The sequence below is a fragment of the Leopardus geoffroyi genome, chromosome D3 (assembly GCF_018350155.1).
Source record: "Leopardus geoffroyi isolate Oge1 chromosome D3, O.geoffroyi_Oge1_pat1.0, whole genome shotgun sequence".
In the NCBI taxonomy this organism is placed as follows: Eukaryota; Metazoa; Chordata; class Mammalia; order Carnivora; family Felidae; genus Leopardus; species Leopardus geoffroyi.
The window spans coordinates 80,913,398-80,938,923 of NC_059339.1; the positions used below are offsets into that span (position 1 = coordinate 80,913,398).

The 25,526-nt window shown below is 46.9% G+C and overlaps 1 protein-coding gene and 2 long non-coding RNA genes across 9 annotated transcripts in view; 1 reads left to right on the top strand and 2 right to left on the bottom strand.

Annotated features, from left to right (window-relative positions):
* The window catches only part of KDSR (3-ketodihydrosphingosine reductase), a 39,964-nt gene extending 17,190 nt beyond the window's left edge, over positions 1 to 22,774 (bottom strand). Inside the window, exons 1-6 of one of the 3 annotated variants that reach the window (XM_045458728.1) lie at positions 22,508 to 22,774; positions 17,324 to 17,413; positions 15,091 to 15,147; positions 10,952 to 11,017; positions 10,667 to 10,762; positions 4,094 to 4,285 (exon numbers count right to left, since the gene is read on the bottom strand). In XM_045458728.1, coding sequence (XP_045314684.1) covers positions 4,094 to 4,285; positions 10,667 to 10,762; positions 10,952 to 11,017; positions 15,091 to 15,147; positions 17,324 to 17,413; positions 22,508 to 22,615 — 609 coding nt within the window. In that variant the 5' untranslated portion in view covers positions 22,616 to 22,774. Of the gene's footprint in view, positions 1 to 4,093; positions 4,286 to 9,604; positions 9,904 to 10,666; positions 10,763 to 10,951; positions 11,018 to 15,090; positions 15,148 to 17,323; positions 17,414 to 22,507 lie in introns of those variants that run through there. The other 2 variants (XM_045458727.1, XM_045458729.1) reach the window with 2 other exon arrangements.
* On the bottom strand, positions 3,600 to 4,087 carry LOC123588210. Its single transcript, XR_006707754.1, has 2 exons — positions 3,935 to 4,087; positions 3,600 to 3,815 (listed from the first exon to the last, which is right to left on the bottom strand). It is a non-coding gene; the product is annotated as an uncharacterized LOC123588210 (long non-coding RNA).
* LOC123588209 overlaps positions 21,642 to 25,526 on the top strand; it is a 28,386-nt gene continuing 24,501 nt past the window's right edge. The window contains exon 1 of one of the 5 annotated variants that reach the window (XR_006707752.1): positions 21,642 to 21,743. This is a non-coding gene — a long non-coding RNA (uncharacterized LOC123588209). Of the gene's footprint in view, positions 21,744 to 21,859; positions 21,978 to 24,583; positions 25,497 to 25,526 lie in introns of those variants that run through there. The other 4 variants (XR_006707751.1, XR_006707753.1, XR_006707749.1 and 1 more) reach the window with 4 other exon arrangements.

The following is a 25,526-nucleotide window of genomic DNA, read 5'->3' on the forward strand; positions in this document are numbered from 1 at the left end:
TAGTGACTTCAAAAACCGTCTCCCACGGCCTTGCCCTCTGCTGTGCACAGACCAGACAAAAACACCACCAAAAAAGCCGGTGCGTGGCAACTGTGCCCCCTCCCCCCGAAATGCGTAAGGACCGTGGCGCACAAGCGAATGTAAGACAGTGTGTCAGAGCAGTGTTTCTCAAGTTCGAGGTTATGGCTGAGCTACCAGACGCCTGAAACAGCTTTTCAGAACAGCTTTCTCCTGGCGTAGACACAGATCGTCGGGGTTGGAAGAAGCCGGTCCCGGAAGAAGCAGTTTGGGGTGCTGGTAGTCTTGAAGTCACATGACCCTCTCAGTCTGTGGTTGGGTTCCTGCAGCGGCTAATCCCTTCGTTGTTGTATTTACTCATCCAAGGGATACTTACTGAATGAGTCCCGTATTGTTCTGTGAATGAAGACGTGGACGTCAACAACGCGAGAGAGCCCCTGCCCTCGTGGCGCGGCCCGTCTCTGGAAACTCTTGGTCAAATCACCGGTAACATCTAAATACGCTATACTCCAGCCACACTTTGCTTTAATCAACTAGGCCCACAGCCCCGGCAGAAAACGAAAGGGGGTTGATGTGGCTTCACTTGCCCTTGCTCAGACGATGCCGACTCCTAGAGATCACCCCTGTCTCTAGGAATTTACAAGCCCAGACTTCACTGGCGGACTCCTCTGCGCACCTTGTGGCCGTGTGTTTCTCCTTGTCCCTGCTGACTGACCATCCTCTTTTCTCCTGCTCTGCCCACCTCCATGCTTTTCGTCATGTTCTTCCTTCCCCTGGTCTCCATTTCAATCAGAAAGACAACCGTCTGCTCAAGAACTGACTACCAAAATCATCCCGCCTACAATGTGTGGCTCCTAATTCCATCGAAATGAAGACGGGGCGAGGGGGGCGGGGGTCCTGGAGGGAGGAGCAGAGCTGTGTCTGAGAAGCTCCAGAATTTCACCTAAGCTTACTTTTCAAGGCTGTGGGGCAAGATGGCCTTAGCGGGAGGGGAGCATGACCGGAAGGAGGGAAGCACAAAGGCTATTTTTCTTTGACTTGGTCTCTGCTACCACATCTTTGGCCGTAACCCAGCAGAAGTTGGCTTTCCAAAAAGATTAACTTTTAGAATCTTTAAATCATATATTTGTACCTAAAAAAACGGAGTTTAAAAAAAAAAAAGGAACACCAAAAGGTGCAACAAATGTTTTATTACGCACAAAGCATGGCTAGGGTCCTACTTTAGTTTGGCGGGCAAAGGGTGGGGTGGACAGGAAGACTTAAGAGTTAGTTAAACCGGGGCACCTGGGTGGCTCAGTCGGTTGAGCGTCCGACTTCGGCTCAGGTCATGATCTCACAGCTCATGAGTTCGAGCCCCGCATCGGGCTCTGTGCTGGCCGCTCGGAGCCTGGAGCCTGCGTCAGATTCTGTGTCTCCCTCTCTCTCTGACCCTCCCCTGTTCGTGCTCTGACTGTCTCAAAAATAAATAAACGTTAAAAAAAAAATTAATCCGGAAAAGATCATCACAAAGTACTTCGAGTCTGAGCAATTCTACGAGGTCTGTTTCATTCACAGAAAACACAACCACGATGGCAAAACAGACTGAAGTAACCAGGTTTCCAAAACACAACACTGTAAGTTTGCAGGGAAACAACTGTCCTGACGTAGGTCTACTATGAACAAACTGGGTTTTGATTATTGAATTTATTCCCCTCTGAGCCTACTTTTCAGGTGTTTATCTTATTCCGTGTTTCCGTGGGCACATTTTTCACGGAGTCTGAATATGGACAGGAGTCAAGCTGACTTTCAAGTCCAGGCAAGCTTCCTGCAGCGTGTGAATCACATTTGTCACAAAGAGGCTTTGGGGACTCTGTCTGTATTAGCAACTCACTTTCCTTTTCCTCCTCTTTAGTAACATGTCTGTCCTACCATGTACAAGGCTTAGGGACAAAAAGCCCTAATAAGCAGATTTTTCATTTCCAAAACAGCCCTTCACTTACCAGATGTCTAAGGCCGGATCAATCAGGTAACTTCTGACCTGAATTAGAGACACATCATCTGCCCAGAGAACCAGAAAGCCAAGACGTTGTTACTGCTTTTGTTACAAAGTAACAAAGTGGCTTTCAGCAACTCCATGAACTACCAAAACTCAGCGTTGGTATCTACCAGGTGGCAAAACGACATCTGCCTCACAGATTTCCCAAAACTTTTATAAGCGTGCCTGGGTGGCTCAGTTGGCGAAGCACCTGACTCTCGATTTCAGCTCAGGTCATGATCTCACGGTTGGTGAGTCCCGTATTGGGCTCTGTGCCAACAATGCAGAGCCTGCTTGGGATTCTTTCTCTCTGCCCCTCCCCTGCTCATGTGCACGGATGTGCGTGCTCACTCTTGCTCTTTCAAAATAAATAAACATTTTAATAAAAACATAAATAAACGGTTATTTGCAAAGGGACTTTCCAAGTAAAAATTTCAAAAGAAATGCTGGCATTCTTGTTTGAAATTTCACAGCCTTACGTGTCCTATTGGCTAAACATATTATAAAGAGCTATTATTGATTATGAGTATTTTTTTTAATCTTTATTTATTTTTGAGAGAGAAGAGAGAGAGAGAGAGAGAGAGAGAGAGACAGAACATGAGCAGGGGAGGGGCAGAGAGAGAGGGAGACGGAGAATCTGAAGCAGGCTCCAGGCCCTGAGCTGTCAGCACAGAGCCCGATGTGGGGCTCGAACTCATAAACTGTGAGATCATGACCTGAACCAAAGTCGGAGGCTTAACCGACTGAGCCACCCAGGTGCCCCTTATTGATTATGAGTATTAAGCAAGTTGATGAAAATGAAATTTGGGGCTGTTCCTTTTCGATGAGAATGGCACAGTCTACCGGTCTCTAAGTGGCGCATGAGGATTTCTGTCAGTGATTGGACAACTCGTCTGTACTGTGATGCTGGGCAATGTGGTGCCCTGCCACACACCATCAAGGGCTCTTCCGGGGATTTTATAAATCGGCGGTCAGCCAACTATGGCCTGTGGGACAAATCTGGCCCTCTCTTTTTACAAATAAAGTTTTATCGGAACACAGCTGTCTCTGTTCATTTACTTTTGCACATGGTTCTTTTCCTGCTCTCACAGTAGACTTGAGTAGTCGCGACAGACACCATCCAGCCCTTGAAGGCTAAAATGCCTACAATCTGGCCCTTTACAGAAAAAAGTTGCCAACCCCTAACCTAAATTATTAAACAGGATCCCCAGGTCACACACACTCCTACCATGAGAAGGTTGGCCAAAATGAATTTTCTTCCGGGCTTTTAACATCACGATGTAGTGTTACATTTCAGTGCAAGTTACAATAGAAAGAATTTTACCTTGCCTTTTCAGTGTGTGATTTGGGATAGAAATGTGTGGTACTTTCTAAGCGTCCCCATTGGACAACAATGAGGCAGTCGGCTTCCCACAGCTGAGGTTGTGTGAAGGTTGTCACATCATGACAAGCATTTATTTCGATGCTAATGCTAACCACACCCTCTTTCACAACACGTTCTCTTAACTGTGAAAATAAAAAGCATTCGCTTTCATCAAGATTTCTTTAAGATACTAAAGTATAAGTCTCAGGAGAGCCAAACGATATTTTTAATCCAACCCTCTTGTTTTACAGAAAAGGAAACAGACCCAGTTAAATGATTTGTCTCACAGCTGAGAGCTAGACAGGAGCTGATTCAAGCTTTTCCCTCAAACACGTGCTAATTTCATCACTCAGTCTTAAAGCAGAGATCTTTTCGTTAAAGAAACACCTCTAGAGAATCGCAGGCTCGCATGGTATTAGACTGAAAAATAGAGAGTAAATATAAAGTAGGATTTTGCGTATTAAATTAAGCGAGCGAAACACCTCCCAGCCCTTTTGCTTCTATCCCCAGTAGAGTCCTTATGCGATGAAAAATGTTACCTGCAGAATTCAAGGGCTGAGCCAATGCCCTTTCGCTAACGTCACGTCTACAAATGTCTAATGTGATACGACAACACGTGTCAAGCAGCTGCAAACCAAAGGGGAACATCCACTGCCGAGCTGGAAGATAAAAACTGGGAAACTGAATACAGTGTTTACCTCCATCTGCAAAGCTTCAGCCAGTCCCCTGATGGCAAACTTGGACGAAGAGTAGGCCGTAAAACCGAATAATCCCAGCTGTCCTGCCTGGGACGAGACAAAGACTATCCGGCCGACACGACGCTCCTTCATGGTGGTGATCACTGCTCGGCTGGGGTACACGCTGCCCAGGTAGTTGACGCTCATTAGTCTCTGCCGGGGACAAAGGGCCACGTGAGGAGTGAGCAAGGTCAGAGCCTCAGGGCTGCGCTCTGCGGCAGTTGTCTGCTCTCCGGATCTGAGGGCCAGTGGAGCCCAAGTGACTGGGAGCCCAAGGGATGTGTCGAGGGAATGAACGATGCAGTGGTGCTGTAAATGAGCCCCGGTGCCCATGACCTGCCCTCTCAAGCCTACTTCAGTCTAGTCTCTTATTCTCCTCGTGACAGCAGTGATGTCTTCGCTGAAAACCGGTCAGGATTAGTCTTCTCCTTGTCCAAAGTATGCTGTGTACTGCAAGCAATACTTTCTGAAAAACAGTTTTAGGAAAAAGCCCCCCAAGGATCTCTGGCCCTGTTAGTTCCAAGCTACGGAAACATCACAAAGAGACTAGGACGTGGTTAACGGCAAGGACCGTGGTTACTACCTATTTGATGACGAACAAGAGAGTCAGGCACTACTTATTTCTGCAGCTGAACGCAGGGCTAGTGCAGGTACTAGCCACGGGGCTGTTGCAAGCATTGAAAGAGGAAACACAAGGCAAGGCATAGCCTCTGACCCACCGTCACGTGCCCGGTCAGCGTTGGCTCTTACATCATGATGGGTAAGAACTTACGTAGGTACCGAGAGTGTATCTTCCTTTCATCCTGGCAACTCTCAAAAACCTTACATTTTAACTTGGAAATCTGAAAGTGCTGGCATTAAATTGCTTCTACATTAAGGGGCACCTGGGTGGCTCAGTTGGTTAAGAGGCTGACCCTTGATTTCGGCTCAGGTCATGGTCTCATTTCATGAGATCGAGCCCCGTGTCAGACTCTGTGATGGCAGAGTGGAGCCTGCTGGGGATTTTCTCTCTCCCTCTCTCTCTGCCCCTCCCCTGCTCGTGCATGGGTGCTCTCTCTCTCTCTCTCTCTCAAGAAAAATAAATTAAGAAATGTTTCTATATTTAAAGTCTTGTAAAAATACTAGATCTATCACCATGTGAAACCAAACACTTCATTGCATACTATACTTACACTGTGACTGTAACTAATTCAAATATTACACAAAAGTACACGTGCACAGGTGCAAAACCAAGGAACTCCAGAACACTGTAAATGATTGTGTTAGGATGCTGGGATTCCCACTTTTCCCAAAATGTCTTTTAATATCATTATATTGTCTTGATAACAAAAATGCTCTTAAAAAGCACCCCAAAGGGGCGCCTGGGTGGCGCAGTCGGTTAAGCGTCCGACTTCAGCCAGGTCACAATCTCGCGGTCCGTGAGTTCGAGCCCCGCGTCAGGCTCTGGGCTGATGGCTCAGAGCCTGGAGCCTGTTTCTGATTCTGTGTCTCCCTCTCTCTCTGCCCCTCCCCCGTTCATGCTCTGTCTCTCTCTGTCCCAAAAAAAATAAATAAACGTTGAAAAAAAAAATTTATAAAAAAAAAAAAAAAAAAAAAAAAAAGCACCCCAAAAAGATGGCACACTAAACCCAAGTGTTCACTTCAGCTCCCTTCTAGAGACCTAACTAAAATCTCAATAAAAAGATAAATTTTTGTAAAGGCAAGAACCCACAGAGCACAGACAACAGGAAAGAAAATAACATTTTGGAAGCTGAAAATCAGCATGGCGAGTGATAACAAACTTAGTGGAAAGCTGAATGCTAGAAGCAAGGAGCAGAGAAACTGGGGGTGCCTGGGTGACTCAGTCGGTTAAGCATCTGACTTTGGCTCAGGTCATGATCTCACAGCTTGTGAGTTCAAGTCCCACGTCGGGCTCTGTGCTGACAACTCAGAGCCTGGGGCCCGCTTTGGATTCTGTGTCTCCCTCTCTCTCTGCCCCTCCCCCTTTGTGCTCTGTCTCTCTCTTTCTCTCAAAAATTAAAAAAAAAAAAAAAAAAAAATATATATATATATATACACACACACACATACATACATACATATAAGAGCAAATTAAACCAAAAGCATGCAGAAAAAAATATTAAAAATAAAAGAAGGAAATAAATGAAATAGAAAACAGAAAAAATAAATGAAATAGAAAATAGAAAATTAACAAAACCTAAAGCTGGTTATTAAGATCAATAAAACTGGGGCGCCTGGGTGGCTCAGTCGGTTGGGCGGCCGACTTCAGCTCAGGTCATGATCTCGTGGTCCGTGGGTTCGAGCCCCGCATCGGGCTCTGTGCTGACAGCTCAGAGCCTGGAGCCTGTTTCAGATTCTGTGTCTCCCTCTCTCTGACCCTCCCCCATTCGTGCTCTGTCTCTCTCTCTATCTCGAAGATAAATAAACATTAAAAAATTAAAAAAAAAAAAAAAAGATCAATAAAACTGAAAAATCTCTAGCCATGCTGGTCAAGAAAGATAAAGGACACAAATTATCAATCTCAAGAATGAGGGGGATGACATCACTACAAACTCTAAGTTTATTTATCTATTTTGAGAGGCCAGGGAGGGGCAGACAGAGGGAGACAGAGAACCCCAAGTAGGCTCCGTACTACCAGCACAGAGCCCAATGTGGGGCTCAAACCCATGAACCACGAGATCATGACCTGAGCTGAAATGAAAAGTCAGGTGCTTATCTATAGATATTAAAAGGACAATAACGGAATATGATGAATAACTCTGTGCCAATCAATTCAATGACTTAGATGAAATGGACCAATTCCTTGAAAGACACAAGCTACCAAAGTCACTCAAAATAAATAGATAAGAAGATATAGATGTAGCCCTACATTTATTAAAGAAATTGAATTAAAGTTAGAAATCTTCCCACAAAGAAAACCTTAGGCTTCCGTGGTAAATTCTACCAAACATTTAAAGAAGGTTAGTATCAATTCTACACAAATTCTTCCAGAAAAGTGAATAGGCAGGAATACTCCCCCACTTATGCTAAGAGGTCAGCAATACTTTTACAAAAAAATCAGAAAAAAACTACAACTGGGTCTAGCCCAGGAATGCAAGCTGGTTTAACATGGGAAATTAATCAGTGTAATTCACCATATTAACAAACTAAAAACAGAATTCTGTGATCCTCCCAATAGTTTCAGAAAAAACACCTGCCAAAATTCAACCTCCATTCCTTATAAACACTCTCAGCAAGCTAGGAATAGAAAAGAACTTTCTCAACTTGATAAAAGACATCTACCCAAACAAAGCAACACAGAACTACAGAAAACATCATACTTAATGATTAAAAAACAAAACAAAACAAAAGTTTTCTCCCAAGATCAGGAACACCACAAGTATGTCTGCTCTCACAACTTCTATTCTGTACTGGATGTTCTAGCCGTACAATAAGGGCATCTAGATGGGAACAGAAAAAGTAAAATTGTTGCAGATGACATGATCTTGAATGAAGAAAATCCAGTGAGCACTAGAATCAATAACTGACTTTAGCAAGACTGCAAGATCAATACATAAATATCAATTGGATTTCTCTACGTTCGTTCGCAATGAACACTCAGAAACTGACATGAAAAATGCCATTTACACTAGCATCAAAAAACAGGAAATGCTGAAAAACGATGTGTAAGACCCATACATTGAAACCTACAAAACACTGCTGAGACGCAAAAGAAAATGTAAATAAACGGGAGATATAGACTACGTTCACAGGTTAGAAGACTCGGTTATTGTTACAATGTCAATTATCCCCATGTGGATCTACAGACTCAATATAACCCCAATCAAAAGCTGACAAAAATTATCCTCAAAATCCACAGGTAGATAAAACAAAATATAGCTCCAAGGATCCACAAAGAAAACCATTAAAAAGGAAAATTAAGAGAAGTTCCCCGGGACCACCACCAGTTTCGGTGATTCACGGACAACCTCACGGAACTCTGCCCCTGATCATACCCGTGACTAAGATTTATGATAGTGAAAAGGCACAAAACAAAATCAGCAAGGGCAAAAGGCACCTGGGCCAAAGTCCAGAGGAACCAGGCAAATTTCCCAAAGTCCTCTCCCCAGGGAGTCATACAGCACGTGCTGAGACCCCCCCCAGCGATGAGTTCTAACAAGTATCCTGTGCAGGCAACTTCTGTGCCTGAGAACCCTGTGGGCCTCAGTAAAGCTAAAACCAACCAAGCAAACAAACAAATCATCAAAACAAAACAATCAAATAAAAAAAATGAAAGCGAGTTGATTTTAAATAGAAATGAACTCTTATCTTCAGAAAATGCATCAAACCTGGCAGTGGGCATTCCAACAGGACTCACCCACGATGAGCACACATCCAGATGTGACCACGACACGGCAAGGGATGGAGACGGAGAAGGGGGACAGCCGAGGGGCAGATACCGGCCTGGGAGGGGGACGCTCCCCAGAGTACATTGGCCTGCTGCCGGCATTCAGGGCAGCCGGGAAGAGGGCCCTTCTAGAGCGGGCCATGAACACGGGGTTGGGGGGGAGGCCTGGTCACCGATAGAGGCAACAGGCTTTGGGTTAACAGTCCTCTCTTTTTAAAAGTCTGGTTCTCGGGGTGCCTGAGCGGCTCAGTCGGTTAAGCATCCGACTTCGGCTCAGGTCATGATCTCGCAGTCCGTGAGTTCGAGCCCCGCGTCAGGCTCTGTGCTAACAGCTCGGAGCCTGGAGCCTGCTTCGGATTCTGTGTCTCCCTCTCTTTCTGTCCCTCCCCTGCTCATGCTCTGTCTCCCTCTGTCTCAAAAATACATAAAACGTTAAAAGTAAATAAATAAATAAAAGTCTGGTTCTCACTGGGCTGAGACCGCTTCCGACACCCGCTATCAGCTGCCCACGCCTCCCCCCGCCAACCGCGTGCTGATCTCCGTCCCCTACCCCTCACTCCGAGGTTCCCCATCACCGCCCCCTGCCTCAACTACCATCCCCCCTGATGCAGCAGGCAGAAAGCACCTCTAACAACCGAAACGCAGATCACACCACCACCCAGCTGACCTTAAGCCCCTTCAAAAGGTTTTGGACTAAAATCCAAACTCCCCGTGGTGGCTGTTAGGCCCCAGCGGTTCTGGCCCCTGCTCCACTCCACATCGCTCCAAGAGCTGACTCCCCACCCCTCTGCCCTGTAAAGGGCTCCTGGTCAGTTCCTTGAGTTCGCCCTCCGTGCTCAGTCAGGGTGGGTCTGTGGATTCCCCCTCCATTAGCCTCTCTCTCTCTCAATCTCTCTCTCTCTCTCTCACACACACACACACACACACACACTCTCATACATTCACTCACGCTCATACACACCCGACCCCTTTCTTGCTGGCCCCCTCAGCACGTCACACCGAGACGAATACGACCGCTAGTTTCCCCAACTGATTCTTTATCCAGCTGTTGAAATCATCTTCAAAATCCCCCTTTGATTACTTACAGTAAAGGCGTGCAGGTCAAGACAACTGCCTTATTTAGGCCGAGTGGATAAAGGAGCCTTAACACAAACCAGCCCCAGATCAGGTGCCCTCTGCTTACAGCTACGTCTGGACTCTCCTCTGACTGGACTTTGGATCACACAGGCCACACGCCTTCCCACAGGCCACCAGAAGCAAGGCATCTCAACTACTAGGCCCGCAGTCTCCTTCTCCACAGAAGGGGGATGGCGTTTCCCTTCGCGGGGTAAAGCGTTCAAAATCCACTACAGCAGTAAAGGCTAATGGAACGTGAAGAAAAAGACAGTTGATAGGACGTCAACTAAAAACCTGTTTTAAAATTTTTTTTAATGTTTATTTATTTTTGAGGGGGAGGGGAGGGACAGAGAGAGAGAGGGAGACACAGAATCCAAAGCAGGCTCCGGGCTCTGAGCTGTCAGCACAAAGTCGGACTCAGGGTTCGAACCCACAAACCGGGAGATCACAAGCTGAGCCAAAGTCAGACAATTAACTGACTCAGCCACCCAGGCGCCCCTAAAAGACTGTCTTGTACTTAAGAAAGATTTCAAAACTGATGTCCATTTATTTAGAGCTGACACAGATTACTAAGAGAAGTTCCCTGGAAAACTTGTTTAAAAGTATAAACAGAAACATGATGCATGGTCTTTTCGCCTTGATTTCAGAACTCAAAAGGGTCTGCTCATGAGCTTTTTTGGCTTACCAAACCCTGACGCTTGAGACGAAAACCCAGCAGCCCTTGGCTTGCAGAGACCTCTCTTAAAGAGAGTAGCTCGGTGAGTCGTCACAGTGATGTGTGTCTGCTTGGAGCTGTCACCCCCGTGTCACAGCTCGGGAAGCCACGGTCCAGAGACCCAGCTGAACTCTTAACGCTGGATGGTCACGGCGCTGGAACCAAAACCTTGTCGAACCCTCCCCTCACCTTCTAAAACTTCTATGAATCCTGAATGCATTTTATCTATGCCGTCGGTAAAGCCTTCGCCTGTGGCCCCGTTCTACTTCTAGCATATGGCCTACTCAACCAGAGAAAAACACCAATGTCTACTTACTTCAAAAGTGCTAACTTCAAGGTCTTCAAATTTTCCCGAAAGCGACATTCCTGCACAGTTCACAAGCATGTCTACTGGGCCCAGTTTTTCCTGTGCCTGGAAAAATTTATGAGAGCAGGCAATAAGAAAGAGAAGAATGACGTCGTAGCAGATCAATGCCAATAAATACAATCTATAAAACCATTAAACCTACGGAGATGATTTAACAGCTCCACACTGCACACTAAAACAGTAAGAACCAATCGGAAGGCAAGTGAATTCTTTCCGGTTAACCCGGCCCCTTACTTGTTTTATGACATTCTCTACTTGGCTGTAGTCTTGAGATACGTCAACTGATATACAAAGCACCACCTGTTAGAAAGAGGACACAAAAATGGTCAAAGCCATGCAGGTGTCTAAAACTACTTTTTCAAGAATTTTTTTAAAGTAAAGGCAATTGTCTCCAATAACTAGGGAGTCTAGTTTTCTAGGCACAGATTGTAGTGTCAGAAATCCGCTGATGGTGCAACAGGAGAGCTTAATTTTCTGGGCCATTTTCACAAAAAAACTCTTGCACAAACTCAAAAACATGTGTTAAGAAATGTCAGCCAAAGTACAGATTTTTAGGCATAAAATAAGTAAGTTCTGGAAATCTCACGTACGGTGCGGTGATTCCTGTTCCGAACACCGCATTGTCTGCTTGACACCGGCTAAGAGAGTGGATCATCTGTGTTCTCAACTCACATAGTCACACACACACAATAACTATGTGAGGTGATGGATGTGTGAGCCAGCTTGAGGCGGTAAACATTTCACAGCATAAATGTGTATCAAATCATCACGTGATACACCTTAAATACATTCAGTTTTTGTCAATTATACCTCAGTAAAGCCGGAAACGGAAAGGAAACGAAACGTAAAAAGCTCCTCTTGGAATGCCACTGATCTATAGTGACAGAAAGCAGGTCTGAGATCACCTGCAGCCAGATGTGGAGAGAGGCCCGGACAGCAAAGAGGCAAAGGGAACCCTAGAGATATGGACACGTTCTGTGTCCATTTCAGTGGTGGTTTCACATGCGTATACATCTGTCAAAAGCCATCAAACTGTACCCTTTTTTATTTAGTTTTAGTTTTTTGTTTTTTTGAGTAGCCTTCACATGCAGCATGGAGCCTAATGCAGGGCTTAAAACTCACGCCCCTGAGATCAAGCCCTGAGCTGAGAGCCGACTAAGCCACCCAAGCGCGCCCTGTACCCCTTCGGTGGGTGTGGTTTACGGTACCTCAATTACATCTCAGGTCGTTGAAAAGAAAACATAATTCACATGAAAAATAAACTGTACATAAATCGTACCTCAAGTTAACACCTTAGGTTGTTAAAAATAAAAACGATAAATCTAATAAATAAGCTTACACAAAGACTCCTGTTGGAGCCATACCAGAGCTGTGACTGCCCTCCTGGGGTTCCCTATCGGCGGGCAGAATACAGAGATACGCACACCATACCTACTCACCAAGGCCTGGGACCTCAGTTCGGAGGCTGAGCCAGGTGACTTTATCCTTCAAGGCCAAGGGTCGCTCTGGGCCTGTGGGAGCTTGTGACCCGCCACTCACAGATTCTCTAGACAAGGGGTCACCAAGGGAAACCCACCCAGAGCTCACCCAGGACAAACCTGGCCATGCCCAGAGGTTCACAGCCCAGAGAGACGGCAGGAAGAGGCCAGCCGTGCTTACCATGGAAAACAATTAGTCTTTGGAAAGGAAGGAGGGAAGGAAGGGAAGAAGGAAAGGGGGGGGAGAAAAGCACATATTTCAGTGCTTGCTTACTTTGATAGAAATTTGTAAAACAGCAGTTAAGAATACTAATGGGTACCGACAATGAGCTATTGTTTTAGTTTCCTTTTTTGGATAATGTTTTCAAAGCCAGAGCTTAGCCTCTGACGAAGGAATGTTTTACGTTCCAAGGGGGGTCACCGAGAGAAGCAGAAAGGCATTTCTTGACTTCTCGGTATTTCCATGAGTTCTTCTCTGTTGACACTGGCCGCCACGCCAAGGGGCAGACAGAACGAGGGCACAGACGCGTCAACACGTGCACCCACATGTAGCTGCGGGCCCAAGGCGGGCGGCCCCTTCGTTCACTGGCTGAGCAGAACCTGGGGAGCCTGCAGTGGCCTCACCTTCAAGCAAAGGGATCAGAAGCTGGTGATGCCAAAGATCCCTTCTAGCTCTAGAAAGACACAACGTGAAGAATAAAGCCACGACATGAAAGGACACCACCTTAGAATCTGCTGCACCAGGCGGCAAGTCTTATTTGATGCAGGAAGGAACCCTATCCAGATGATCTAAATTCCTAAGAAAAGGAAACACAAACGTAACCGAGAATACTCCAGAAGAGTTGCCCTTGGGTTTTATATCCCTATAATCACGGGATTTTTACACAAGTCTTTTTATACAGTATTAGATCATTTACTATAAATAGAAGCTATGCCACAGGCCAGCAAAATTTCAGGGAAAAAAAGGGTCAACAAATCACCAGGAAAAGAGCATCCACTCCACGGGCACTGCTTACGCTAAGCCATACAACAAACCCACTCTGTGCCAGCAGGAGGACGGAGCTCCCCCGTGCCACCCCGGCCCTGACGATCTTCCCTTCCCTGATGTAGATGTCAGGAACCCGTCACATGCCCTAAAGCCTTCTGACAGACGAAGTGGGGGCAGGAGCCACGGAGAAGTCCGGGGCACAGAGACGGTGCTGACCGCGGGCCTGGCCTTCAGCCGGGAGCATTCAAGCTCCTTGGTTTTAGAGGATATTTCTTCCTCTATCAGAATTTACACGAATACGAAAACAAAACAAAACGAAAACAGGAAGCTTTGTGAAGCTGCCTGCTTTCCATGTTCACAGGCACGATCAGAGGCCACAGGAGTAGAGAAAATCTCACGTATGTGCGCAAGGAGGCGTGCGTGACAATTTCCACCTGCAGCACAGAGTACCAGAGCCAAAGACACGCAACCCTGTAGAGGGAACTAAATACACCGTGGGGCGCCCGAGACTGCGCCACGGCCGTGAAAACAATGAGGCTGATTTATTTTTATTGACACGGAAAGGTCTCTAACATATTCCGGAGGGGGAAAAAGAGGCAGTCAAAACTACAGTGAAATACCATCTAATACCCATCTGAAAGGCAAATATTCGAGAGCGTGCCAGTACCAAGCGCTGGCAAGGATGCGAACAACGAGAACCACCGGGCATTGCTGGTGGGCGAAGCTGCTGAAATGCACACGCACGCCGTTAGTCCACGATGCCATTTCCCGGCACGGTCCACTCTTGGGCAAGCACACAGAGACATGGAGAAAAACTTTAGTAATGGCAAGAAATAAAACTAACCAAAAAACTGGAAATGAAATAGCTACCGCCAGCAGAACTGATGAACAAAAGGCAGTGTACATATTTTTAGGAAAATGCTGCAGAGCGGTAAAAAAAAAAATGAGTGGACTACTGCTTTATGTGGCCACATGGAGGAAATTTGAAAAAACAGTATCTAGTGAAGAAATCAAGTTGCACAAAAATGCACACAGAATGATGTCCTCCAAATCTCACAGACAGAAAGTAGACCAGTGATTGCCCAGGGCAGGGGTGGGGAGAGCGGGCTGGGAGAAGTGGGGAGTGACCAGGTGCGGACTTCACGGGATGATGAGAAAGTTCTAAAATTGACTCTCATGACGTTTGTGCAACTCTGTGGATACGCTAAACACCACTGAATTGTACACTTTAGATCGGTGAATTGAATGGCAAGTGAATTGTGCTTTAATAAGGCTGACAAAATAAGAGTGATGCCATAAAATTCAAAACGAAGAGAAGTAAACAGTATACTATTTAGGGTCACGTGCACATACAGTCAAATTAGGAAGAAAAGCAAAGGACTCATCAACACAAAAGTCAGGTTGCAGGCTGCCTCTAGGAATGACACCAGAGAATTCAGCTGATATGGGCTCACCAAAGGGGGGTTCAGGGGTGGGTGATAAATCTCATTACTTAAGCTGGGTGATGAGTGCAATATAACTTGTTGTCACGTTTTATACCGAAAGATACACACACACACCATTTTTGTTTATCCAAAAATTCCATAGCCAAAAAATACTCCTTTCCTCTTAAGTGTTTGTATGAAGTTAACTTAAATAAATAATTGAAATAAAATCATTTTCTAGAAAAACGTTATTTGGTCATTTGTGAGTGTATGTCAAAGTCTATAACGTTTTTTTGTGATAACCTGAAGACAATTCAAACAATTTGGCCTTTTTAAAAAACAGTCTGACAGGTATTTTAATAATAAATAAAAAAAAAATCCTACATGCTTTCAATGAACCATTCTCAGTTGAAATAACCCTTTTTTCCCTCTATACAACTGTGTTGATTAGTACAGAAAATGCATCATGAAGACTGATCATACCTGTTTATCGTTAATAGAGTGCTTTTCAATTTCTTTCTTTGCCTGCAGCAGCTTGTCCTAAAAGCAAAAAAGAACAATTAGTTCTGCTGATTATCTATTTGCCTGCTTGCTTGTTTACATGGAGTGAAAACGCAATTATTTGTGTGTTTATTAAATTCTAGAAAACACACGAGACGGCACCTATATTGCATAGCTATGGGCCACAGTCTACGAAAGACAGAAGCTATAAAACTACGACCAAGTGACAGAGAGGGTTTTAATTCACTGCAGAGAAAGATGACAGAAAAATAAATGAACTGCAAAATCCCAATTAACAACTTAATTGCTGATGGGCACCATATCAATTCTAATAAATGTTTTGATCTGACATTATTTAGTCGTGATATAAAACGGGAACAACCACATGGCCACTCAATGCTTCCCAAACTTAAGGGAACATGTGATTCCATGTCAAGAGTACTTTTATAAGCGACTGTCCACTATCTCCCTCCCCTACTATAAAAGCAAATATAGATAGGAAAAGTCACTTCTGAGACGGACTGAGAAAATCTAATCCTAGCTACTTTCAAAAATAATCTGAAAAGAAGCAAAGGTCCCCCCCAGTTGAGTAATTCTTCCAAGGTCTCCATTTTGCTTTTTTTACTCATTTCCAAGAAGACAGATATATCAGTTTACAGTGTCTTAATGTGCTATAAAAGTTGTCACTTGAATACACCCGGACAGCTTGAGAAGAACAAAACGGCAGAGGAATCCTTTGGAAAGACACAGGCGATTCCTAAACATGAACGTGTCTATAATGAAACAGTGCTGTTCTATTAATAAAGATACACACTACTTGCCTTTGTCCAAATTGGAATAAAGAATGACGTTAGAAAATAAAGAATTTCTGGATCCCAGGAGGCTCGTCTGCTCATTCATGCCTCGCAATGTGAGGACCACAGAAAGAGCTTGCGAGCACCTGAAACCCGGGCCCTCCTCTGTCTCCTTCTTATCTGTCTCGTGTCAAATATCAGCATTGCTTGAATCTCAGATAATGCCACTTTATTGAAGTTATGTTTTCACTCCCGCAAAGTGACTTCAACGCCAAAACAAATGCATGGTTAGGGACGTCAGGATACCCACGAAAGGTAGCAATTCTGCCCTTCTTGAGTTTAAGAAGAAATTACGAACATCGAAGCCTACTTCTGTGCCGTTGTTGAAACAGTTCCCCCAGAGGCCCTCCCTGGCAGCTGTGCACCCCCACCCGAGTGGTCACCCTGCTGTGCCCTCCTGTGGCCTATGTGAAGCCAACACCCCCAGGCAGCCCATTCCTGCCTTGTTTCTTCTTTCCACAACCACGAGCCAAGCATGATGCCCAGCACAGAATAACGGCGGGGCACAATGCAGTCATGGTCACCTCCCCCCGCTCTCCCTGGAGCAAGAGGACCCCACAACTGTTCGTGTGAATACAATGTGACTGCTTTGGCTGAGGAAGCAACTTTAGCAAGAATAACAGACCCTGGGGGAAAAAAAGAGAAGAGAAGAGAAGAGAAGAGAAGAGAAGAGAAGAGAAGAGAAGAGAAGAGAAGAGAAGAGAAGAGAAGAGAAGAGAGAAAAGAAAAGGAAAGGAAAAAGAAAAGAAAAGAAAAGAAAAGAAAAGAAAAGAAAAGAAAAGAAAAGAAAAGAAAAGAAAAGAAAAGAAAAGAAAAGAAAAGAAAAGAAAAGAAAAGAAAAAACAGACTTCGTGTTGACTTGACACAGAAAAAACACACATTTTGCTAAACTGCTGGGGAGGAACAAGAGGCCCCCGAGGAGCCTGGATTTCACTAGAGACGTGCGTCATGTCATAAGCAAATTACGCAGAAACACCTGCACGTCCTCCTGGACTCGCGTTATCAGCTCCGCGACCGGCTGAGCCGCCACCCGAGGGCAGGTGGGGGCCCAGCCCGGCTCCCCAAGGCCAGGGACGTATGCCCCGGACGGTCTGTGGCCTCTCCCATCTCAATGTGCATTGCCTCTGATGTTGCCTAACAGTTGTTGAAACTAAATAAATTATTTGTGGAACTGACCCGACTTCAACCAAAAAATCTTTTTGCCCTGAATGTGAGAAATAACCAATGGTTCAAAAGTCACACCTTGATCCAGGGAGAGGAGCGATTCCTAGCGCAGGTGTGAACGCTGGGACATCTGCACAGCCCCTGACTAACCTAAAGCTGAAGAAGTAAGTTAGGAACAACACACCCAGGAGACTTACCTCATTTCGTGCCACCAGAGTTATAAACGCTCCTTGTTTATAGCACTCGATAGCAATACACTTCCCAATGCCGCTGGAGCCTCCTGTAACCTAGAAGCAAAAATAATAAAATCTTCTTGGCTCTTGAAATTTCCCTTCTGTGGGAGGTTCGTTTACACTGGGGGGCACTTGGGTGGCTCAGCTGGTTAAGCGTCCGACTCTTGCTATTGGCTCAGGTCATGAGCTCACAGTTGGTGAGTTCAAGCCCCACATGGGGCTCTGTGCTGACGTGAAGATCCTGCTTGGGATTCTCTCTTTCTCTCATTCTGTGTCCCTTCCCCACTTGCACACGCGCGCTCTCTCTCTCTCTCAAAATAAATAAACATTAAAAAACAAAACAAACAGGGGCGCCTGGGGGGCTCAGTCGGTTGGGCGTCTGACTTTGGCTCAGGTCACGATCTCGCAGTTTATGGGTTCAAGCCCTGCGTCGGGCTCTGACAGCTTGGGACTGGGAGCCTGCTTTAGATTCTATGTCTCCCTTTCTCTCTGTCCCTCCCCTATTCACACTCTGTCTTTCTCTCTCTCAAAAAAATAAATAAATAAAACATTAAAAAAATTAAAGAACAAACAAAACAACTACGATGGGCTCTAAAACCCAATCTACAAGAACGAGATTTTTAAAATTTTTCCAACGTTTATGTATTTTTGAGAGACAGAGAGAGAGAGTGCAAGTGAACCAGATTTTCAGCTACTGTAGTTTCTACATCCTGGGGTGAATGAATGAAGTAAGTACAAACATGAAAGATTTTGCTGTCCACGGGTCCTGCTGCTTTGACTGTTTTTGGTACTGAATTATAAATTGCCCACCCATATTTTTCTGAGTTCACTGGAGGGCAAGTGCCCTATACATCGAGCTAATAAATAATACATTAATCTACCTCTGGGTCCAAATCCAAATGAATCTTATTTCCTTACTTACATATCTTCTATATGACAATCTCCACAAGAGACGAAAAGAATAGCCACCAACTTAGCTCTTCTGAGATTTTATGAGACTGTTTACTATAAAAGTAATATATGATCACATGGAAATATTGAACAGTAAAGTTTTTTCTTCTTGGGCTATTCTGCCCCTCACATTCTATAGCTCAGCCCTACTGACTGTTTTGAGTTCCATGCTCCCTCCAACCCCAGGATCTTTGCACATTCTATTTCCCAGCCAGGAATGTTCTTCCCCTCCTTTTCACCTAGCTGGCACCCCACTCACCTATTAAATCTCAGCTCACACATCACTTCCTCAGCAAAACCTTCACTCACTGCCCCTTCCCCAACCTCAATCCACTTTTCAGCACTACATTCTTTGTCCTTTACTCAATGGCGCTCACATAATCAAACAGCCATGCGTGTATTTGTGCGATTATTTGATTCACAATCATCTCTCCTATCACAGCCTCCTAAACACCACAAAAATACCAACTCTAGTTCTGCTCCCCACTATATTCCTAGCACTTAGCACAGTGCCCCGCCTATAGGAAGGACTCAATATATATTAAGCTCAGTAAGACAAATGCAACACTATCGTCCTAGTCATTTTTACTACGCAAATTATACAACATGGTCAAGAGAGTGGGGGGCCCGGGGTTGTCTGGTGAAGGAAGTGGAGAAGTATCAGAGGGGAACCTGTCCTTTCATGGTATCACATCCTAAGATACATATCTATATATAGAGATATATCTTATAACATATATCTATATATAGATAGATATCTTATGCCCAAAAAACTAAAAGGCTTCATAATATTACATTAAGGAGCTGTATTAAAACTTAATTGACCATTTCCCTCCACCGGACATTTGGCTTATTTCAAATATTTTACTGCCAGCTATATATCATGCTGTAATGAACATCTTTGGCCCCATCTCAATGACTTTAAAACCATCGTGAAGCCACTCCGACACAATGTACCAATCTCTTGGGGGCTTAGGCTCCCCAACTTCTCTTTAGCCTCAAGTCCTCATTATGGAAGAGATTTCCTTGGCAGATAATTAACTAATTATCTACAGAAGGCTACTGTAAAAACCTACCTGTTGCCCCAACTAACAGTGGCCTCTGAGGAGCTCTTGGCTGCTGAGATGTCTCACGGTGGCTTTGCCTTACTAATTTCCACCAGACATTCCATTTCCGTAGCAATTGACAGGACCCCAGCTGCCGTATGATGGGACTGCTGCCACCTCGATGTCCCTCCACCCTACAACCCCCCACATACCTATCGATCCAAATCCTACCCACCCTGCAGAGGCCAGTTCCAATGTCCTCTCCTCCAAGAAGCTTTCCTGCCACCCAGTCCTGTCCTTCCTTTACCTGTCACTTTCTACTTTGTGCACGTGTCTTAGCTCCCTCACCTGACTATAAGCTCCTTGAGGACGAGCACCGAGTCCAATTTATCTCCCTCACTGTGAGCACAGAACCTGGCATAAACAGTTGCTAAATTAGCACTCGGCCTACATTAATTTGCAAAATGGTGCACGGTACCATTTCTCTGAAAAATACAATGCCCCAAAAAGTTGTAAGTAAAGCGTCCCTGTTTGTTATTCAATAAATTAACGGAAGTTGAAGTTAGGAGGTTGATGAGAAAATTTATATGCTCTAAAGTGCTATTGTTATTGCTGTCCTTCTTCTAGACTGCGAGAGGTAAGCTAGCTGTGCACATTTACTGCACAGCCAAGAACGGCTCAGCGTGATCACTTGTAAGTTTTTTCCACAACAGCAAGGTTAAGACACAATCCTTGGGTCAGAGCTCATGGGAAACGAACCTTCTAATCAAGCTAATTCTTCAAAGGCATCTAAGAATAGACATAAACCAAGTCTAGGCTATGTTATGCTGAGTGGTACAAGAAAATAGAAGAGATCTTCCTACAGGCTGAGAAAAGTGGGACATACGGATTGAGTTGCCTGACAATTGGTAAACTGAGTCCAGATGTGGGTCACTAAAGATAATAGTTTAATTTCCTTTCCTTAGCACTGCCTCTTACTGTTCAATGCAAAATATTGTTTAAATATTACTATCTCTTGGGGCGCCTGGGTAGCTCAGTTGGTTGAGCATCTGACTTCGGCTCAGGTCATGATCTCGCAGTTTGTGAGTTCGAGCCCCGCGTCAGGCTCTGCGCTGACAATTCAGAGCCTGGAGCCTGCTTCCGAGTCTGCGTCTCCATCTCTCTCTGCCTCTCCCCTGCTCATTCTCTGCCTCTCTCTCTGTCAAAAATAAATAAACTTTAAAAAAAAAATAAATATTACTATCTCTTTAATCACATCCTGCAACTCTTACTGAGGGCAAGAACCGCTCCCAGCCAGCCCCCAAAATGGGAGGACCTGATTTTCCAGTTCTCACCAAGTCGATGAAACAGTTTTTAAAAAGTAAGTACAGACCCTGTAACACTTCTGCAGTTTTACTGCTATCATTAGGGAGATAACACCAGCATATTAAGAACTGTTCTGAAAAGAACAACAATAAATAATTAAGACCTAAGTCCGCTCCTTTTTTCACATAAGCAGACACTCTAAATGTTAGCTCCCTCTCCTAACACCACCTGGTCCGGTCCTAACAAATCTCAAGAGAAAGAATTGTGCTTTCCCTCATCTTGTGACATTAGAAAAGAAGACAGATGGTGACATCATGTGAATTATTCATGTCGTCCTCACATTATTTATTGTGGCATATCAAAACAGGATGGCGAAAATAAGAAATTCTTCTTCCTTTACCCCAACGGACTCGTTACCTCACTAATGGCCTGCAGCGCCATGAGGCTAGAAGGACTAGAGTCAAGGTCAAGTGAAACTCCCTTAGAAATACTGAATCACACTGTTCATGCTTGCTTGTGGCTTTACCTTTTTTCCAAGTTACGCTCTGCAAACATACGCTCCAAAAGATTCCAACTTTTAAAGCCATGCTTCTGAGGCAGAAGTTCTCTTGTGGATCTGACACTTTCAGAATCTGGCATAAGTGTAAAGTTTTCCTTCTCTCTTCTTTTTAAACGAATGTACACTAACCTCATCTGTCTTCTACATCAGGAAGAGCAGGAGTTGGAAATTCACTAGTAGTTTCGCAAAGGACAATCTAAAGAAAAATACGTTTTCTAATTCACAGATGCTTGTCCAGATTTAAAGCACATTAAAATGAAAGGCCATCCCATCCTAGGACAGACAGCTCAGTGGGGAGGCTCCATCTCAGCGGACACACGCATGTGTCACCTCGGGCACCAGAAGGATTTGTGCGGCCAGCTTAGTAACTAACGCTCCTTATTCAATAACCTGCCACCTCGGTGCGGTGAGATCAAAATACGAAAACGGAAGAGAAAGCCACGGCAAGCGGCCAAGTGCTGGGCGCAGGTGAGGAAGGTTCCCACACCTGCAGAAAAGGGATCTCTGAAGCCACGAGCTTCCGGTAAGAAACAAACCAAACCCATGCACAGTCCCTTAATTCCTAGAGCACCGGCAGCTCGGTTAGCTCATCCCTCGGGCTCTGAAATGATGGCAGAGGGCTGCACTGAAACGGCGATCAGCCGACCCCGGGCTGAGCTCCGAGAGCCAGGCGGTGCAGACACGACAGAAGCGTCCCAACACCGCCCAGCTAGGACTGACTGCCAGCCTACTGGGTTCGGAGCGGTTTTCCCCCCAGGTGAGTCACTTCCTGGATTCCTCCGGCAACTGCTCTTTCTGTCACGGGCACAGGCCGTCTTCCCGGTCCGAGCTGCCCCGGCGGGTCCCGGCGGCCGGGACCCCTTCCCCGCCGCCCGCCTCCCCGCGACCCGGCCGGGACCGCGCGCCTCGCCCCGCGCGGCCGCCGACCGCGGTGTCCTTGGCAAAGTTTCTCAGCCTCTCTGTTCCTCAGTTGACTCATCGGGAAAACCGAGGACAAAAATATCCACAACCCACGGATGCCCCGGGGATTAACGAGCGGCCCCCGAACCCCCGGCGCCCCGGCACCCCGCCCTCCGGCCCCGCGAGGGCCAGATGCGGCGGAGGGCAGGTCCTCGCGGCCCCCCCCCCCGGCAGGGACCCGGCCGGGCCGCGCGGCGGCAGGTGGCCCTCCGCGGAGAAAGGGACGCGGGCGGCCGGGCCTCGGGCACGGGCCGGCGCGCCAGGGGGCGGGCTCGGGGCGGCCGAGCGGGCCGGGCGGCGGCGGCGCAGCAACAGGAGGCCACTCACCACCACATGCGCCCCGGGCAGGGCGAGGGGCTTGGGGCTGATGAGCGGAGACACCATGTAGAGCAGCAGCACGAACGCCACGAGGAAGGCGGCCGCCAGCAGCAGCATCGCTCGGCGGGGCCGGGCCGGGCCGGGCCGGGCGGGCGGGCGCGCGGGGCTCGGCGGCGCGGCGATCACGCGCGGCCGCGCGCAGCGAGAGCCGCTGTTTGGGTTCGCGGCCGGCGCGGGGCGGGGCGGCGGCCGGAGGGGAAGAGGCGGAGCCGGCAGAGGGCGCGACCGCGGCGGGGCGGCGCTTCCCGGAGGCGGGGGGCCGGGGCCTGTCCCCGAGGGTCGGACGCGGCCCGCGACCTCCCGGGGGAGGGGCTGGCCCCGAGCGCGCGGCTGAGGGCCCTGGCGGCGCCACCTGCGAGCGCCTCCCGAAGGGCCGGGTGACGCTCCGGGGCGGGGGCGGGGTGCGTCTTAGGACCGCGGAGGCCGGTTTCCAGGCCTCCCAGAGCCGCGTCGGGGGTGGGGGAGGGGGAGCGGGGCGGGGGCGGTGGGAGCCGCTCCGGGCCGGGTTCCGCCCTCGCGCGGGGCGGCCGCGGGAGGCGCGGGGGCGACGCGATCCCGGGCGCTCGGAACGCCCGCGCGGGGACCGGCAGCCCCTGTCGCAGCGTGGGAGCCCCGGGAGTCAGCTGACATCCCGGCCCCATGTCAAGCTTTCTCGGCGTGCTCCGAACTTGGTCGCAGCCCACCGTCGCGTTTCACTGGACCGGGAAAGCTTTACCGCGGAGTTTAACGCACCCCTCAGGTCGCATTTCCTTTCCCAAGGCTGGGTTCCAAAACAAAACAAAACAAAAACAGCTTTATGGAGATCTAATTCACAACCCATACGATTCACCGATTTAAAGTGCATAGTAAGTGGGTTTTAGTATAGTCACAGACCTGCGCAACCACCACCAGGATCAATTTTAGGACATTTGGTTACACAAAATCGCTTGTACCCATCAACAGCCACGCCGGGTTCCTCCCAACCCGCGCCCAGCCGTTGGCTCTCACCCATCTTTCTGTCTCTATAGATCTGCCTAACCTGGATATTTCATATAAACGGAATTCTATGATATGCAGCCTTTTCTGTCGGGCTTATTTCATTTTATGTTTTCGACGTTCATGTTATACATGTATTGGTACTTCATTCTTTCTATCAACAACTTGTATTCCATTGAATAAATATACCACTTTTCATTTATCCCATCATCAACTGATGGACATATGGGTTGTTTCCATTTGGGGGCTATTATGAATAATACTGCGGTGAACATTCGGGTGCAAGATTTTGTGTGGATATATGCTTTCATTTCTCCTGGGTATATACCCAGGAGTAGAATTGTTGGGGCATGTTTAACCTGAACTGCCAGATGTTTTCCAAAGCAGCCACACCATTTTATATTCCCAGCAACAATACATGAGGGTTCCAATTTCTCCATATCCTCACCGACACTTGTTATCATCTATCTTTTTAACGATAGCCTTTCTAGTGGGTGTGATATTTCATCGTGGTTTTGATTTGCATAAGGTATATGTTTTTGTTTGCTTGCTTGCTTTTCCTTTCTGTTGTTGTTTTTAGAAATACGAAGGACGGGCGCCTGTGAGGCTCAGTCGGTTAAGCCTCCAACTCTTCATCTCGGCTCAGATCGTGATCTCACAGATCGTGGGATCAAGCCCCAAGTCTGGCTCTGTGCTGACAGTGTGAAGCCTGCTTGGGATTCTCTCTCTCTCTTCTCTCTTTCCCTACCTAACCCCTCTCTCTCCCTCTCTCAAAATAAACAAACATTAAAAAAAGAAAGAAGGAGCTCAGGGGCAAAGGAACTGATCTTACTTTTTCTTCTTAATTGTGTTGTCCCGAGTTAGGCAAATTGCAAGTTTTGAGGGCACAGGCCTCAGGACTTCTGACCCCAATTACAAATTTGGGGGTTCCCCCCCAAATATAAACAAATTAAAAATAAAAAAAACAGGGGTGCCTGCGTGGCTCAGTCAGTTGAACATCTGACTCTTGCGGAGTCTCCTCTCTCTCTCTCTATCTCTCTCTCTCTCTCTCTCTCCCTCTCTCTCTGCCCCTCCATGGTTTGCTCTCTCTTTCTCTCTCTTTCTCAGAAAATAAACAAATAAACATTAAACAAACAAAACTGGGGGCTCCCAAACCACCTTCACTTTTGATAATTCTCTGGAAGGCCTCCCAGAACTCACAGAGGCACTCCCCGTGGCTGTGGTTCCTGATGAAGCCAGCTAAGGGAAAAGTGCAGAGGGCAAAGTGTGGGGGCCTCCACACGCCAAGCTGCCGTCGCCTCCCATGCAGTCAGGGCGTGTGACACGCCCAGCCTGGGTGTGTGAGGATTGCAAACCAGGGAGGCTTGTCTGCTGTTCAGTGTTTATTGGAGCTTCCAGGATGTGGGCGTGACTGATTGATTGATTGCTCTTGTGGCTGAAGTCAGTCTTCAGGTCAACTTGACGATGCATGACGGGATCTCCCGGCTACATCACCTGGATGGGTCTTTCTGGCACGACCAGCCTCCACCTTAGAGTACAGATTGGCCTGCCCTCGCCTAAACAAAGACGCTTTTATCAGGTGCGGCATAGATTACCTCCCAGAAGGCAAAGACAAAGGCCAGACCTCCTCTTCAGGCAAGCCCAAATTCTTTACTGCACCACCTGGCCTTTATCCAAAGCTCTCCTGCAGCAAAATAAACATATGCCCTAACGTTTGGAGGTGGCAGCGTGGAGTAGGAGGCTCTTAACTCAGTTTTCAGACTATCAATATCAGCGGTGCAATCTTCCCGGTGACACGGTACCAACGTTACACCACATCACAGTGTGGGGAGTGGACGTAACCTGAAGGGTAAGAGTCACAAGACGGTGGCGTATTACTGAAATTCCACTCAATCATCAACAACCGGCCCAACTCGTCATCATGTCATACGACCACAATGGGTCCCAAAGCATTCCCACTCAGGTTTGCAGGTTTCCATTCAACTCATCAGTT